Source organism: Pogona vitticeps, chromosome 2 (genome assembly GCF_051106095.1).
Source record: "Pogona vitticeps strain Pit_001003342236 chromosome 2, PviZW2.1, whole genome shotgun sequence".
NCBI classification, from domain to species: Eukaryota; Metazoa; Chordata; class Lepidosauria; order Squamata; family Agamidae; genus Pogona; species Pogona vitticeps.
This window is the reverse complement of record NC_135784.1, coordinates 15,673,785-15,690,837: the sequence shown is the minus strand read 5'-3', so window position 1 is coordinate 15,690,837 and position 17,053 is coordinate 15,673,785. Positions and strand designations below refer to the sequence as shown.

Sequence of the window (17,053 nt, the reverse complement as noted above, 5' to 3'; positions counted from 1 at the left end):
ATCCACTAGTGGCTATGCATTTTTCTATGGGAACAGACCTATGAGTTGGATCAGCTGCCAGCAAGGTCGCATAGCTCCCTCACTCCAGACATGGAGAACATCTCAGCTGCAGCAGCTTGTGATGAAACTGTATGGCTCAAGCTCTTACTTGCAGACCTCAAAGTCAATGAACCTCCTCCAATTAGTGTTTTTGAAGACAATCTGCCACGGAAATGAATCTGGTTGACTTTTCACAGTGGCCCCAGCTGACCACCTCCCCCCACTTGTTTTCTTTCTCCCCCTCTTCTTCCCTCTCCTCTTTTCCTCCATCCACTCTGGGATTAGTCGGTGCCATCTGTTTTTTTTTAAATTATTATTATTATCATTATCATTATCATTATCATTATCATTATCATCATTATCATTATCATCATCATCATTATTATTATTATTATTATTATTATTATTATTATTATTATTATTATTATTATTATTATTATTATTATTATTATTATTATTATTATTATTATTGGGTTATTGCTGTTGCCTTTAATATATCTATTTTTTATTTTTGGTTGCTAATTTATGAGTTGTAACCCGCCGAAAGTAATGCTGTGATACTAATGGGAGCGGCAACTGGCAAATCAGTGGCTGAAATGCTGTGTATTAATAAGTCACACTATAGTGGGCTCATTGAATCAACAGAGATTTGGTGAGTCAACTCCTCTGTAGGTTCCATGGGTCTACTCTAATGCAACTTACTATAGAAAGCAAAAAAAAAGGTTTCACCTACAGGTTTGAGCCTGAGATTGCTTTGTTCTGAACTACAAATCCCAGAAAGCCTTGCAGATGCTAGAGAAAACATCTCTGCAGCTGGCTCAGTTGAAGCTGGGAGTTATAAAAGAAGGAAGGAAAGCCGGAAATTGAAATTAGCAACGAGGTTCTAGAAAGAAATAGAGACCTCCCATACAGGATGAGAACATTCCAGTGTTTGCTTCTGCCCTGTTTCTCCTCGTAGAACTTATCTCACTGCCTCAGGACTTTTTCAATTTCTTTCGGTGACATTTCCTCAATCTGGGTGAGTTAAAGTAATATTGGAAGTTTCTTAGAGAGAAGATGGCTTAAGCAATGGGGAACAAAGGCAGAAAGGGAGAGACTGTCTCGCTTCAAATTGGCCAGAATCCTGTGGAATCCTGGCCAGATGACTGATAAACATTCTGTCTCTAAAAGCCGGAGCAAAGAATTATCTCCTGAGGCATTCGCCCTTCAGATTCTTTGGATTCCAGGTCTCATCATTCTCCAGGTCCTGACCAGAGACCCACCCTTTCGGACATGTATATTTCCCTCATCTCTTTGAGGGCCACTAAAGTTGTATTCCCATCTCTTTGTTTCCTGTCGCAATGCATCCTGGGTGTTGTAGTCTCCTAGCTCTTTTGATTCTAGAGAGAGTGGCTCTCAAAAACTACAAGGCCCAGCAATCAGTGGGGCAGAAACAGGAGACCTAGACTGCAGCTTTGAAAGGCTAGGCCTGCCACAAGGGAAGGATAGACAGCTGTCTGAGTTTGTGGAACGGAACTCCAAAAATTCTGCCAGGAAAATTCTTGGACAATTTGGGGAGCTGGAGTGTAACAAATTCAAATGCCCCATCCCTATTAAAGAATTCAGTGGGGTGAGGAAGCCTTAGCCCCTACCTCTGCAAGCACCTGGTTTAGACTGTCCCTTAGATAATTACTTGGCAAATATGCTTTGATTGTATTCCTGCCTTGAGCAGGGGGTTGGACTGGATGGCCTTGTAGGCCACTTCCAACTTCACTTTTCTAGGATTCTAGGATTCCAAGCAATGGGACTGGTTAACCAAGGTGAGTCCTGGAGTCCCAACTGTTGGATTCTACCCTACTGTTGCAGGTGCGAAATGAGGGCCAACTCCTATCAGGACCCACAGAAAGAGAGGCTTCTCTTGAGAGGTGGGTTCACCTAATTAATAAATAGATTTGAAGGTGAAGAGTCCACAGGACTAATTCCTGGGTTTCTTGCCTGTCTCTAACACATTAATCCATCAGCCAGAGACAGAGAGATCCAATAAATATTTATTTTCAACTGAAAATAGGCGCAAACTTCACATGCAATACAAAAGTATACATTTTTATTAGGCATAAGATGAAAGAGGGACCAAGGGGGGTGGGAGGAGGTGGAAAAATGGAAGGGGTTTGTATAAATGGTACACATTCCTGCTAATTCTTTTCTCTGTGTCAGATACTCTCCTACTCAAGGACAGACTTCTCATTTAGAAAGACCTTAATTGTAAACTGGAAGAAACTCTGACGGTCACCCCCTCCGCCTCCCTTGTTCATTCTTGCCTGCCTAAGCAAAATATTCCTATAGCAAAGCAAGTTACAGAAAGCAAAATGGCTACGGTTACGCTAAGATATATTTTATATGTACTGTATTAACTGGACCACTTAAAAGAGGAGACAAGGCTGACTGGAAAAGAGGAAGACCAAATGAGAAAGGGATGAACCCCATAAAGGAACCCCCCGTTCTTGCTTTTGCAGTGCTCAGCAGCAAACATTGATTAGAAGACTTTTTGAAGGTCTCTTAATTCAACGTGTTGCCATGAGGGTGAAGCAGATAAGAATAACTACAACTACTACAAGAACAACAAATCCTGGAGTGAGGTAAATATAACTGAGCCCAGAACATGCTGAGAACCTTCTCTGGGGCAAGGGATAGCATGCCGGATGGTATTCGCCTACTTACCTTGGGAAACAGACTGTGACCAGAACTCAAACGTCAACCGCAATTTCCAGTGGATGGCTGAAATCCTGTTGCTTAACATTCTATGTTGCACGAGTGTGGCTTGTTGAAGCAAGTGGGGATTGGGAGAGGCAATTCCTCTGTAGGGCCAATGGATTCAGATGGATCTACTTGAGTTGCTACTTGTTTTAGCAAAGGAATTAACAACTAGAGCACTAGAGTAGGACCACTTGAATCAATGGAACTTATGCAGTTGACTCACCAAAACCCTACTGATTCAATGGGCCTACTCTAGCACAACTTACTACACTAAGCCAAAAGATTTAAGCCATTGTGTGTGTTTGCGCTCTTTAATTTTTGAAATCCCCTCAGACATGGACAATATGTGGAAGCTCAGAAAATGAATGAATAAAAAAGCAATTTAAATGATAAAAATATGAAAATGAAGACATCAAAAAAAAACCTTCTCAAATATTTTTTCCCTTAGAAAAAAGATTTTCTTTATACCTGAATCTCTCTTTTGCTTTGAACTACAAACTCCAGATTTCCTTTCAAATCTTAGGGTAATTCTTGGCAGGTGGTTCAATTTCAAGGCGGGAATGTGGGCATGATAAAAGAAAAAAGAGAAGAGTTGCAATTAGTAAGGAGTCACCAGGAGAAGGAAACACAGACTTCCAGACCACCATCACCACCTTAGCCAGATATGGGTGCTGGCTTTTGCTCTGTTTCTGGCTGCTAGAAATTCTCCCACTGGGTGAGTCCTCTTTTAATTCCCCCATATTTTCTGCTTTTCTATAGCTGGATTGTGAGCTTTCCTGGGCAGTTGGGTATCACCTTGGCAAGTGTTACAGTAACGGTGATGTCATCTGCCCGTCATTGCTATGGCTGTTTGTCATCTGCCAATAGCGTGACGGGAGGTGGGACATAAGAGGGTGGAGCTAGGATATTTAAGGGGGAGTGAATGAGGTGTGAGTCAGATAGAGACTTGATAGGGTCTGGTTAGGGACTTAGAGAGTTGGGTCTTTTACATGTTGTGTAGTACTGTGCTATATATAGAGTGAAGGTCTGAGAGAGAGCATGTGTGTGGGTACTTTATTATACTGATTGCCTTTTATTTTAATTATTATAGTGATTTACCATTCCTTTTGTTATAATCAATAAACATAAATTTTTATTTTAAAAATCATACTTTTGTCTGAAGAGATTTATGAGGGAATGGTTGGTGGCAGCGTGAATAAAGTGAGGGTGTGAGAGTGATGTGACAGCTCCTTTGTGACGTGAGAGGAGGCCGTCACAGTAAGTATGAGGAAAATATGGGGCTTCTGTGGGAGAACCAAAGGTGAAACGGAAGAGATAACTTTGCAATGGGTGAATATTGCCAGATGGAGACTGCCTCTATTTACCACATACTTGTGGTGGGGCTGGAGAGAGGGTTCTCTTCTACGGATGTCTCCTTCGGATTTTTTTGGATGCCAGTTCCCAGAATTCCCGAAGCTGAGATTTCTGTTTCAGAGACGCAGACCTTCAGATGCATGTATTTTCATCATCTCTAGCAGGGCTTCTTACATCATCCATTTCCTCTTGAAATGCCTCCTGGGTGTAATCTTACAGCTCTTTTGGTTCTATATAGACTGTGCCTTCGAAAAACTACAGTGCCCTGGGATTTGGGGGGGGGGCAGGAGCTGGAGACCTATAGTGCAGCCTTTGAGGACTAGGCCTTGAGGGAAAATGCAAGGTTTTTGAAATTGTAGACTGGGACTACCAAAATTCCTCCAGAGGAGGATTTCTGGAATAATTGGGAGCGTTGGAGTGCAGGAAATCCAAATGCCACATCCTGATTATTTTCTCTTAATGGGGTAAGGTGGTAGCATTATGATTTCCATCTATAAAGAGCTTGTTTAGATTCTCCCTTCGAAGGGAATGGAACTCATAACTGAGATTAGGGCTGGTGTCCCGACTGTTACTCTAAAAATCTTCTCCTCTGTTGTTAAAGGTGACAGATGAAGGTCGAACTTTGATCAACACCCATGGAAGGAGAGGCTCCTCTTAAGGATGAACAGAAGCAGCTGCAATCAGGAGCCAACCAAAAAGAGGATGATGCAAATGATCCTTTTTTCCCCCTTTTACAGGCCCTTCAGAATCTAGAAGGTATATATATAAAGAGGGCTTTGTTTCCTAGGGCTTTGTTTCCAATCCCCTGATCACCCTTGTAGCTCTCTTCTCAACTGGCTCCAGCTTGTTGGCATCCCTCTTATTCAGCGTGTGATCTACAATTCCAAACTCCTTTTCAATCATAATATTACTGAGCCAAGTATCCCCCATTTTGTAACTGTTTATTTCTGGGGTTTATTTACCCTAGGTGGAGAACTTTCCACTTATCCCTCTGAAATTTCGTTCTGTAGTTTTCAGCCCAATGCTTGAGCTTAACAAGATCTTTTTAAAATTTTGTTCCTTTCTTTCAGGGTATTACCACTCACTTGTTAGCCACTGAATCTCTTGTGTCTTTAGCTAAACCTAAAAATTGGCCTCCCAGACCAATTTCCAGTAGGCAGTGGAAGATGGGAGGGCCTGGCATTCTCTGCTCCATGGGGTCACGAAGAGTTGGACGCGACTTAACGACTAAACAACAACAAGAAATTTTAGGAAAGGAATATGAGAAAGATTTCCTGAATACAAAGCAGGTCGATGAATGCAATGAACTTTCTTCTCTGGCACCTTTTCCCCCTTACACCAACTATATCCTCAAATGACTATTAATTCTCTCCTTTGAGCAGATGAGGGAAAAGAGAGGGAAGTAAGACTCCAGGGGACATTGCCAGAAAGAGGGGAGGATGAAAATGAGAACTGCTTGGATGGAAATGAATCACTGTGGCAGAATCCGGCAGACCAGAGGAGAGACAGATCTCACAGATATCTGAGCGGCATTGCCTCTGAGGACGAAATGGGAAAAACAACAAACAGGAGCATCAGTGCTCTTCAAAGCTCAGAGTGTCAACAAAACATCCCTCTGAGGAAAGGTCCAGTGAAATGTCCAAAATGTCACACCGAGATAAATCTTTGTCACTGTTTGGAGGATGGAGAAAGTTTCAGATGGGGCCTAGAAGATTCAAGATTTCACACAGGGGAGAAACACAAATGCTTTAGCTCTGACCTTAAAGCAGCTCAACCAATGCTTTCTGAAGAGAAAGTCTATAAGTGCAGAGAGTGTGGCATGAGCTTCAAGGGAAGTTCACAACTTCAAAGACATCAAAGAATACACACAGGAGAGAAAGCATACAAATGTCCTGAATGTGGTGAGGCCTTCAGATGCAATTCACATCTTCACGTACATCAGCGAATTCATAGAGGAGAGAAGCCCCATCAGTGCAATGAATGTGGGAAAAAGTTCAGCCAAAAGTCAAGCCTTGTAATACATCAGCGAGTTCATACAGGAGAAAAACCCTATAAATGTGAAGAATGTGGGAGGAGTTTCAGCCAAATTACAAATCTTGTAATACATCTACGAATTCACTCAGGAGAAAAGCCCTATATATGCAAAGAATGTGGAAAAAGTTTTAGTCATCCCTCAGCTTTTAAGGTACATCAGCGTCGGCATTCAGGGGAGAAACCATATTCTTGTACAGAATGTAGGAAATGTTTCCGCCAGAGCAGTGATCTTCAAGTACACCAGCGGGTTCATACAGGAGAGAAACCCTATAAGTGTAAAGAGTGTGGAAAATGTTTCAGTAAGTCCTCAAATTTTAGAGTACATAGGCGCCGGCATTCAGGGGAGAAACCTTATTCTTGTAAAGAATGTGGGAAATGTTTCTTCCGGAGCGGTCATCTTCAAGTACACCAGCGAGTTCATACTGGAGAGAAACCCTACGAGTGTAAAGAATGTGGGAGGAGTTTCAGCCAAATTGCAAATCTTGTAATACATCAACGAATTCACTCAGAAGAAAAACCCTCTGCATGCAAAGAATGTGGGCAATGTTTCAGTCGTTCCTCAGTTCTTAAAGACCATCAACGCTCACATTCAGGGGAGAAATCCTATCGTTGCAAAGAATGTGGAGAAGGCTTCTGTTGTAATGCTCAGTACATCAAACATCAACAGATGCACAGAGAGGGGAACCTTTGAAACGTGCAGGAAATGAACTTCGTAAATTCCACCCATATTTCCAGTCAGGGTAGAACACATAAGCTGTTGTGAACCTATGAATGTACCTCAGAAAGAAACCTTATGGTGGCTGCAAAGGGCATAATCCCCTCAACTTCATTGAATTCGCTTTCTCCGACGGCGCTACAAAACTCACATTCCTAATGGCTTTTTACAGCAATAAGTGGATGATTAACAAGCATGATGCTCTGAATGAGCTTTTGAGGGTGGGAACGCCGTTACAGAAAGAAAACATGATTTGTGCAACTTCTTTCCTTGTGTTCTGTGATGTTTTGATTATTTTAATCTTTGATTGTTTTAATTTTACTGAGATGGTTTTAACATGATTCTAACCTCATCATTTTATGAAAGTTTCCTTGGAACTGAAATAAATGTTCAGACTGGAATGAGGCATCTTCAGATTATCAGCCTGAATTCTGCAAACAGGGATCCTGAGTGGATGAATGTGAATAATCTTGAGCCTATTTACAGGAGAGCAAAGTTTGTGTAAGTTACAGCAACCCTAAAAGGGTTTTCAAGTATATGAGATATTTAAGGAGTGGTATCCTATGATCGGCTATGTCTTCTGCCCAGTCTGCACCAGTAAACCCCACTAGTCTAGGATTTTCTGTGGATGGTAATATAAGATTTAAATATGCATTACTCTTTAGATCAGGGGTCTGCAACCCCCGTTCCATGGCCCAGTGCCAGTCTGTGGCCTTTGCTGGACCCGGCTGCGGAGACAGATCTCCTACACACCCCACCCAACAGCACTCCCCCTGCACAGCCCTTTCGCGCATGTATGCGAGTGCATGTGTGCCAGCGTGAGCACCCCCCAACCCTCGCACATGCCCCAAGTGCCCTTCACACATACATGCAAGCACCCACACCCTTCACACATATGTACAAGTGAGCACCTGCGTAAGCATGCGCCCACCCCTTCACGCATGTGTGTGAGCATGGTGTGCCCCACCTTCCCCAACTGCTTTAGATTTCTCACCGCCCGCTTAATCCCAGTCCAGTCCTTTTGGGTCAGTGAGCTGGTCCTTCGGCAAAGAATGCCCACTGCTGCTGCAGTATCTGGTCTTCTCATCATGGCAAGATACAGCATCTTTCCTATGGCTTCTCGGTAGCCATGCTTGTTGGGCAAGAGTTCACTTGGTTCTCTCTGTTTATGAAAGTCAGTATCCATGGGAGTGGATACAGGATTGGCATCCTGCAGTCCAAGGCTTTCCACCAAGTCAAGAATCAGACTGGCAGAATCACCCTCTGCATACTGGAACACAATTGATCTGCCTACTCCAGCTGACTCCACAGAAGTAGCCCTGCTACAATGAATTCTGGAGTGGGCTGAACTAGGTTGAATGCAGGCCATGCTAAAACCTGGCCTGGACCCAGAAATGGAGTGGCATCAGATATTTGGCTGGTCACCCTTGGAAAGAGGCCATGACTGTAATGGGGGTCAACTGGCAAATCAGTGGCTGAAATGCTGTTTATTTATAAGTCACACTATAGTGGGCTCATTGAATCAACAGAGATTTGGTGAGTCAACTCCTCTGTAGGTTCCGTGGGTCTACTCTAATGCAACTTACTATAGAAAGCAAAAAAATAAAAAGGTTTCAACTACAGTCTACAAGGCTCTTTATTTTTTTTTCTGCAGTCTCATACATGGACAACAAGGGGAAGATGAGAAACCTAATGAATAAGACAGGAAATTTGAGCCTGAGATTGCTTTGTTGTGAACTACAAATCGCAGAACTCCTTGCAGATCCTAGTGAATAATTCTCTACACCTGGCGCAGCTGACGCTGGGAGGGATAAAAGAAGGGGGGAAAGCCGGAAATTGCAAATAGCAACTAGGTTCTAGAAATAAATAGGGACTTGCCACACAAGATGAGAAAATTCCAGTGTTTGCTTCTGCCCTGTTTCTCCTCGTAGAAATTATCTCACTGCCTCAGCACTTTTTCAATTCCTTTTCCCAAACTGGATGCTGGTCTGTGAGATTTCCTCAATCTGGGTGAGTTAAAGGAATATTGGAAGTTTCTTAGAGAGAAGATGGCTTAAGCAATGGGGAATAAAGGCAGAAAGGGAGACACTGTCTCTCTTCAAACTGGCCAGAATCCTGTGGAATCCTGGACAGATGACTGATAAACATTCTGTCTCTAACGGTTGTTGGGGGTTTTTTGGGCTCTTTGGCCGTGTTCTGAAGGTTGTTCTTCCTAACGTTTTGCCAGTCTCTGTAGCCAGCATCTTCAGAGGACAGCAACCTGGCGAAACATTAGGAAGGACAAGTTTCAGAACACGGCCAAAGAGCCCGAAATACCCACAACAGCCATTATATCCCGGGCATGAAAGTTTTCACGAATACATTCTGTCTCTAATTTTTAAACTCCTTAGCAAAAGTAGGAGCAAAGAATTATCTTCTGAGAGATTCGTCCTTCAGATTTTTTGGACTCCAGCTCTCAGCATTCCCCAATTCCGGACCAGAGACCCACCCTTTCGGACATGTATATTTCCCTCATCTCTTTGAGGGCCACTAAAGTTGTATTCCTAGCTCTTTATTTCCTGTCGCAATGCATCCTGGGTGTTGTAGTCTCGTAGCTCTTTTGATTCTAGAGAGAGTGGCTCTCAAAAACTACAAGGCCCAGCAATTAGTGGGGCAGAAACAGGAGACCTCGACTGCAGCCTTGAAAGGCTAGGCCCTGCCCCAAGGGAAGGATAGACAGCTGTCTGAAAGTGTGCATTTGTGGAATGGAACTCCCAAAATTCTACCAGGAAAATTCTTGGATAATTTGGGGAGCTGGAGTGTGAGAAATTCAAGTGCCCCATCCCTATTGAAGAATTCAGTGGCGTGAGGAAGGCTTAGCCCCTACCTGTGCAAGCACCTGGTTTAGACTGACCTTTAGATAATTACCTGGCAGATATGCTTTGATTGGACTCCTGCCTTGAGCAGGGGGTTGGACTGGATGGCCTTGAAGGCCCCTTCTAACTTCACTTTTCTAGGATTCTAGGATTCCAAGCAATGGGACTGGTTAACCAAGGTGAGTCCTGGAGTCCCAACTGTTGGAGTCTACTCTACTGTTGCAGGTGCGAAATGAGGGCCAACTCTCATCAGGACCCATAGAAAGAGAGGCTTCTCTTGACAGGTGGGTTCACCTAATTAATAAATAGATTTGAAGGTGAAGAATCCACAGGACCAATTCCTGTTTTTTTTGCCTGTCTATAACACATTAATCCATCAGCCAGAGACAGAGAGATCCAATAAATATTTATTTTCAGCTGAAAATAGGCACAAACTTCACATGAAATACAAAAGTATACATTTTTATAAGGCATAACATGAAAGAGGGACCAAGGGAGTTGGTAGGAGATGGAGAAATGGAAGGAATTTCTATAATTGCTACGCATTCCTGCTAATTCATTTCTACGTGTCAGATACTCTCCTTCCCAAAGACAGACTTCTCATTTAGAAAGACCGTAATTGTAAATTGGAAGAAACTCTGACGGTCACCCCCTCCGCCTCCCTTGTTCATTCTTGACTGCCTAAGCAAAACATTCGTATAGCAAAGCAAGTTACAGAAAGCGAAATGGCTACTGTTAGGCTAAGATATATTTTATATGTACTGTATTAACTGGACCCTTCAAAAAGGAGACAAGGCTGACTGGAAAAGAGGAAGACGAAATGCAAGAGAGATGGAGCCCATAAAGGAAACCCCTGGTCTTGCCTTTGCAATGCTCAGCAGCACCATTGATTAGAAGCCTTTTTGAAGGTCTCTAATTCAACGTGTTGCCATGAGCGTAAAGCAGATAACAGTAACTACAACTACTACAAGAACAACAAATCCTGGAGTGAGCTAAACATACTGAGCCCAGAACATGCTGAGAACCTTCTCTGGGGCAAGGGATAGCATGCCAGTTGGTATTTGCCTACTTACCTTGGGAAACAGACTGTGACCAGAACTCAAACGTCAAATGCAATTTCGAGTGGATGGCTGAAATCCTGTTGCTTAACATCCTAGGTTGCACGAGTGTGGCTCGTTGAAGCAAGTGGGGATCGGGAGAGTCAACTCCTCTGTAGGGCCAATGGATTCAGATGGATCTACTTGAGTTGCTACTTGTTTTAGCAAAGGAAGTAGCAACTAGAATACTACACTAGGAGCACTCAAATCAATGGAACTTATGCAGTTGACTCTCCAAAACCCTACTGATTCAATGGGCCTACTCTAGCACAACTTACTACACTAAGCCAAAAGATCCAGGGGTCTCAAACTGTGGCCCTCCAGATGTTCTTAGACTACAGCTCCCAGAAGCCTTCAGCACCACCTCTGCTGGCCAGGATTTCTGGGAGTTGAAGTCCAAGAACATCTGGAGGGCCACAGTTTGAGACCCCTGAAAGCCATTGAGTGCGTTTGTGCTCTTTAATTTTTGAAATACCCTCAGACATGGACAACATGTGGAAGCTCAGAAAATGAATGATTAAAAACAGGAAGATTAGTGATAAAAATATGAAAATGAAGATATCAAAGAAAAAAAATGAATGTTTTTTCCCGTAGAAAAAAGATTTTCTTTCTACCTGAATCTCTCTTTTGCTTTAAACTACAAACTCCAGACTTCCTTGCAAATCTTAGGGTAATTATTGGCAGGTGGTTCAATTTCAAGGTGGGAATGTGGGCATGATAAAGGGAAAAAGAGAAGGGAAGAGTTGCAGGTAGTAATGAGTCACCAGCAGAAGGAAACACAGACTTCCAGACCCCCATCAAAACCTTAGCCAGATATGGGTGCTGGCTTTTACTCTGTTTCTGGCTGCTAGAAATTCTCCCACTGGGTGAGTCCTCTTTTCATTCCTTTCCCCCATATTTTCTGCTTTTCTCTAGCTGGACTGTGAGCTTTCCTGGGCAGTTGGGCATCACCTTGGCAAGTAAGAGGAAAAAATATGGGGCTTCTGAGAGAGAACAAAAGGTGAAACGGAGGAGATAACTTTGCAATGGGCGAATATTGCCAGAGGGAGACCATCTATATGTACCGCATCCTTGTGGTGGGGCTGGAGAGAGAGTTCTCCTCTAGGGATGTCCCCTTCGGATATTTTTGGATGCCACTTCCCAGAATTCCTGAATCTGAGGTTTCTATTTCAGAGACCCAAACCTTCAGACACATGCATTTTATTCATCTCTAACAGGGCTTCTTACAGCATTCATTTCCTCTTGAAATGCCTCCTGGGTGTAATCTTACAGCTCTTTCATTTCTATATAGAGAGTGCCTTCCAAAAACTACAGTGCCCTGGAATTTGGGGGAGCAGGAACTTGAGACCTTTCGTGCAGCCTCTGAAGACTAGGCCTTGAGGGAAAATGCAAGGTTTCTGAAATTGTAGATTGGGACTACAAAATTTCCTCCAGAGGAGGAATTCTGGGATAAATTTGGGAGTTGGAGTGCAGGAAATCCAAATGCCACATCATTATTTTCTCTTAATGGGGTAAGGTGATAGCATTATGGCTTCTATAAAGAGCTGATTTAGATTCTTCCTTCGAAAGCAAATGAACTTATAAATGAGGTTAGGGCTGGTGTCCCGACTGTTACTCTAAAAAGCTTCTGCTCTGTTGTTAAAGGTGAGAGATGAAGGTCGACCTTTGATCAACACCCATGGAAGGAGAGGCTCCTCTTAAGGATAAACAGAAGCAGCTACAAGCAGGAGCCTACCAAAAAGATAATGATGCAGATGAAGCTTTTCTTCTCCTTTTAGAGTCCCTTGAGGATGATTTACAAGGTATATATTCCCTGATCACGCTTGTTGCTCTCTTCCCAACTGGCTTCAGCTCGTTGGCATCCCTCTTAAAGTTCAGTGTCCAGAAACTGGAGCCAGAAATCAAGATGAGGCCTAACCAGTGCTGAATAGAGGAGAACTTGTACATCATGGGATTTGGAGGCTATAGTTGCAGGATAAAAGAGCATTTGCCTTTTTATGCAGCCAGCTCGCGCTCTTGGTTCATATTCACCAAGGGCTTGGTTTCCCGTCCCCTGATCACCCTTGTTGCTCTCTTCTCAACTGGCTCCAGCTTCTTGGCATCCCTCTTATTCAGCGTATGATCTACAACAATTCAAAAATCCTTTTCACTCATAATATTACTGAGCCAAATATCCCCCATTTTGTAACTGTTCATTTGTAGGGTTTATTTACCCTAGATGTAGAACTTTGCACTTCTCCCTGTGAAAGTTCATTCTGTTGTTTTCAGCCCAATGTTTGAGCTTATCAAGATCTTTTTGAATTTTGTTCCTGTCTTTCAGGGTATTATTACTCACTTGTTAGCCACTGAACCTCTTGTGTCTTTAGCTAAACCTAAAAATTGGCCTCCCGGACCAAACTCTCGAAGGCAGTGGAAGACGGGAGGGCCTGGCGTTCTCTAGTCCATGGGGTCTCCAAGAGTCAGACAAAACTTAAAAACTAAACACGACTTAACGACTAAAAAACAACAACAAATTTTAGGAAAGGAATATGAGAAAGATTTCCTGAATACAAAGCAGGTCGTTGAATGCAATAAATGTTCTTCTCTGGCACCTTTTTCTCCTTAAACCCTCAATTCACTATTAATTCTCTCCTTCGAGCAGATGAGGGAAAAGAGAAGGAAGTAAGACTCCAGGGGACATTGCCAGAAAGAGGGGAGGATGAAAAGGAGAACTGTTGGGATGGAAATGAATCGCTGAGGCAGAATCGGGAAGACCAGAGGAGAGACAGATCTCAAAGATATCCAAGCGGCGTTGCCTCTGAAGACGAAATGGGAAAAACAACCAACAGGAGCATAAATGCTCGTCAAAGCTCAGAGTATCAACAAAGCATCCCTCTGAGGAAAAGTCCAGGGAAATGTCCAACATGTCACGCCGAAATAAATCTGTGTCACTGTTTGGAGGATGGAGAAAGTTTCAGATGGAGCCCAGAAGATTCAAGATTTCACACAGGGGAGAAACACAAATGCTTAAACTCTGACCTTAAAGCACCTCAACCAATGCATTCTGAAGAGAACGTCTGTAAGTGCATAGAGTGTGGCATGAGCTTCAAGAGAAGTTCAGAACTTAAAAGACATCAAAGTTTACACACGGGAGAGAAAGCATACAAATGTCCTGAATGTGGACGGGCCTTCAGACACAGTTCCCATCTTCAAGTACATCAGCGAATTCATACGGGAGAGAAACCCTATGAGTGTAAAGAATGTGGGAAATGTTTCAGTCATTCCTCAACATTAAAAATACATCAGCGCCGGCATTCAGGGGAGAAACCATATTCTTGTAAAGAATGTGGGAAATGTTTCTGCCAGAGCAGTGTTCTTCAAGTACACCAGCGAATTCATACAGGAGAGAAACCCCATCAGTGCAATGAATGTGGGAAAGAGTTCAGCCACAAGTCAAACCTTGTAGTACATCAGCGAATTCATACAGGTGAGAAGCCATATTCTTGTAAAGAATGTGGGAAATGTTTCTGCCAGAGCAGTGTTCTTCAAGTACACCAGCGAATTCATACGGGAGAGAAACCCTATGAGTGTAAAGAATGTGGGAAATGTTTCAGTCATTCCTCAACATTTAAAATACATCAGCGCCAGCATTCATTGGAGAAACCATATTCTTGTAAAGAATGTGGGAAATGTTTCTGCCAGAGCAGTGTTCTTCAAGTACACCAGCGAATTCATACAGGAGATAAACCCCATCAGTGCAATGAATGTGGGAAAGAGTTCAGCCACAAGTCAAACCTTGTAGTACATCAGCGAATTCATACAGGTGAGAAGCCATATTCTTGTAAAGAATGTGGGAAACGTTTCTGCCAGAACAGTGTTCTTCAAGTACACCAGCGAATTCATACGGGAGAGAAACCCCATCAGTGCAATGAATGTGGGAAAAAGTTCAGCCAGAAGTCAATCCTTGTAATACATCAGCGAATTCATACAGGAGAGAAACCATATAAATGTGAAGAATGTGGGAGGAGTTTCAAACAAAGCGGAAACCTTATACTACATCGACGAATTCATTCAGGAGAAAAACCCTATCATTGCGAAGTATGTGGGAGAAGTTTTAGGCAGCTTCCACATTTCCAGAGACATAAACACGCACAGTCAAGGAAGAAGCCCTATTGTTGTGAATAATGTAGACATTTTAAAAAATTCACTCTGGGGAGAAACCATATAAATGTGAAGAGTGTGGGAAGAGATTCTGTCAGAGCAAAGATCTTGGAGAACACAAACAAATTCGGTCCAGAGAGAATCCTTTTACATGTCTAGAATGTGGAGAAAACTTCCGTTGTGGAGCAAAGCACACATCAGACATCGACAGAGGCACAGAGGGGAGAAACTTTGAAACCTGCATGAGATGGCCTTCTTAAACTGTGGCTTCAAGTGGACGAATGCCCTCAGTTTCATAGAAATCTTCTCTTCCTCAAACTGATCCACACTCTCCTTTGTGAACTTTTGAGTGTGAGAAGACCATTATAAAAGCAGGACGTTATATCTGAAACTCCCTGGCTAATTGTTCGAAATTATTCTTTGGGTATATGAATTGTTTGCTTCACTGGGATGGTTTTTACATGATTTTAACTGCACGTTTTTATGAAAACTGCCTTGAAACAGAAATAAATGCTTGGAATCAAATGAGTTGTCTTTGAACAATCGTATTCTTCTGTGTATAAAATGATAGTTTTTCCTAAAACAATTAGAGGAAATTTTGAGCGTCATTTTATACATGGAAAGCAGTCACGCACGTTCTTGCTGCTGCCGTGGCTGCCCAATTGGGTCTTCCAGAGCTCACGGCTTGTCCCCTCTGGTGGCCCTGAGGGAGCAGCAGCAGGAGGTGGAGGCAAAGGAGCATTCACATGTGCTTGGGCACCTCTTGCTGCTGCCTCCCCCACCCGCCCGAACACCACCTCCAGTGCGCCTGCCGAGGCTCATCTCCAGCTCATGTCTCCCGCCTTTTCCCTTCCAGTGCAGGAGGCAGGAGGAGGCAGAGGTGGATGCAAATAAGCACCCATGCATACTCAGGCACCTCTTCCTGCAGCCGCCGCCAGATCACCTCCTCGCACAATCTCTTTAGGGCAGGGGACAAGGCAGCCACGTGAGCTGGAGGTGAGCCCCAACAGTCGCACTGGAGGAGGTAATTAGTCAGGCAGCAGAGACAGCAGCAGCAGGAAATGGAGGTGGAGGAGCAGTTGCCCATTAACTGCTCCTGTGCCTCCATCAAACGTCATAATTAGGGGGTTGTTTTATACATTGGGGCATTGTATACATGGTAAAATATGGTACTTCCATGCCAAGACAACACATGGATGTTCAGAGGTGTGATCACCATTAGTGACTTTCTGTGTTCCTGAATTGTGCAGGTAGGGATCCTGACTTAGAACCTGCGGAGAATTTTGAATCTGGTTACAGGACAGATGCTGACAAAGTTTATGAGTTGTGTGTATTAAGCTGTTTTTCAAGTTACAGTAAGTCTAACAGTTTTGAAGTATTTCAGTCGTGGTTATCCCAATGCCATGTATCATCAGTGAGTTTCCATGGCCAAGTGAGCATTCAAAGCCTGGTCTCCTGAGACTTAAGCCCTATTCTTTTACTGCAAGCCCTAGTCCTAGACAACACAGAGACATGAGGAGTTACCATGAAGATGGAGGAAGTGGGTGGCAGGGTCTTAGCATTATGGAAGCTAAAAGTCAATAGCAGCCTGCCAGTCTCCCTGCCTCTTATGCTTTGTGTAGCGTGCTTCTCGTGAAACTACCAGGCCCCCTAATGCCTTGCACTTCCCTCAGAGCTTAGCCCTCCCCAGCCACTTCCTCCATCTTCCTCAAGAGTCAAGCCGTCCCAGATGGAGTCTTCAGACCAAAAACATTGACTTTGGTGATGCAACACCTAACAGATTGTGTCTCTGCTGGTTTCTTAATCTGAGGCAATAAAATCCTGTTGCTTCTGAAATGATTATCCCAAATTCCAGTGCAGCGCTGAAGGGCATGCCAGTACAGTTGGCATCATCATTCTGCAAGCGCATCTTCTCTCTCATCCATATATTTTTACAATCCTTTTCTAATTAAAAGCTGTGTGAGACAAGAGCTACCATTTCCGAAGTTTTTACCTCAGATTAGCACTATTTTATTGCACAAAATCCTTTTTTTATCAAGAGGGGGAAGAGGCAGTGTTAATGATAGAAGGGCGTGGATAATGTATGA

At 43.3% G+C, this 17,053-nt stretch overlaps 1 protein-coding gene across 1 annotated transcript; it reads left to right on the top strand.

Moving 5' to 3' along the window:
- The first annotated feature begins 475 nt into the window (after positions 1-475).
- Positions 476-15,491, top strand: LOC110091354 (uncharacterized). The gene is made up of 6 exons (XM_078386796.1): positions 476-1,057; positions 4,727-4,881; positions 5,508-6,840; positions 11,742-11,785; positions 12,497-12,628; positions 13,468-15,491. The coding sequence occupies exons 2-6, from the start codon at positions 4,761-4,763 to the stop codon at positions 14,988-14,990; spliced, it is 3,153 nt and encodes a 1,050-aa protein (XP_078242922.1). The 5' UTR covers positions 476-1,057; positions 4,727-4,760; the 3' UTR covers positions 14,991-15,491.
- The last annotated feature ends 1,562 nt before the right edge of the window (positions 15,492-17,053 follow it).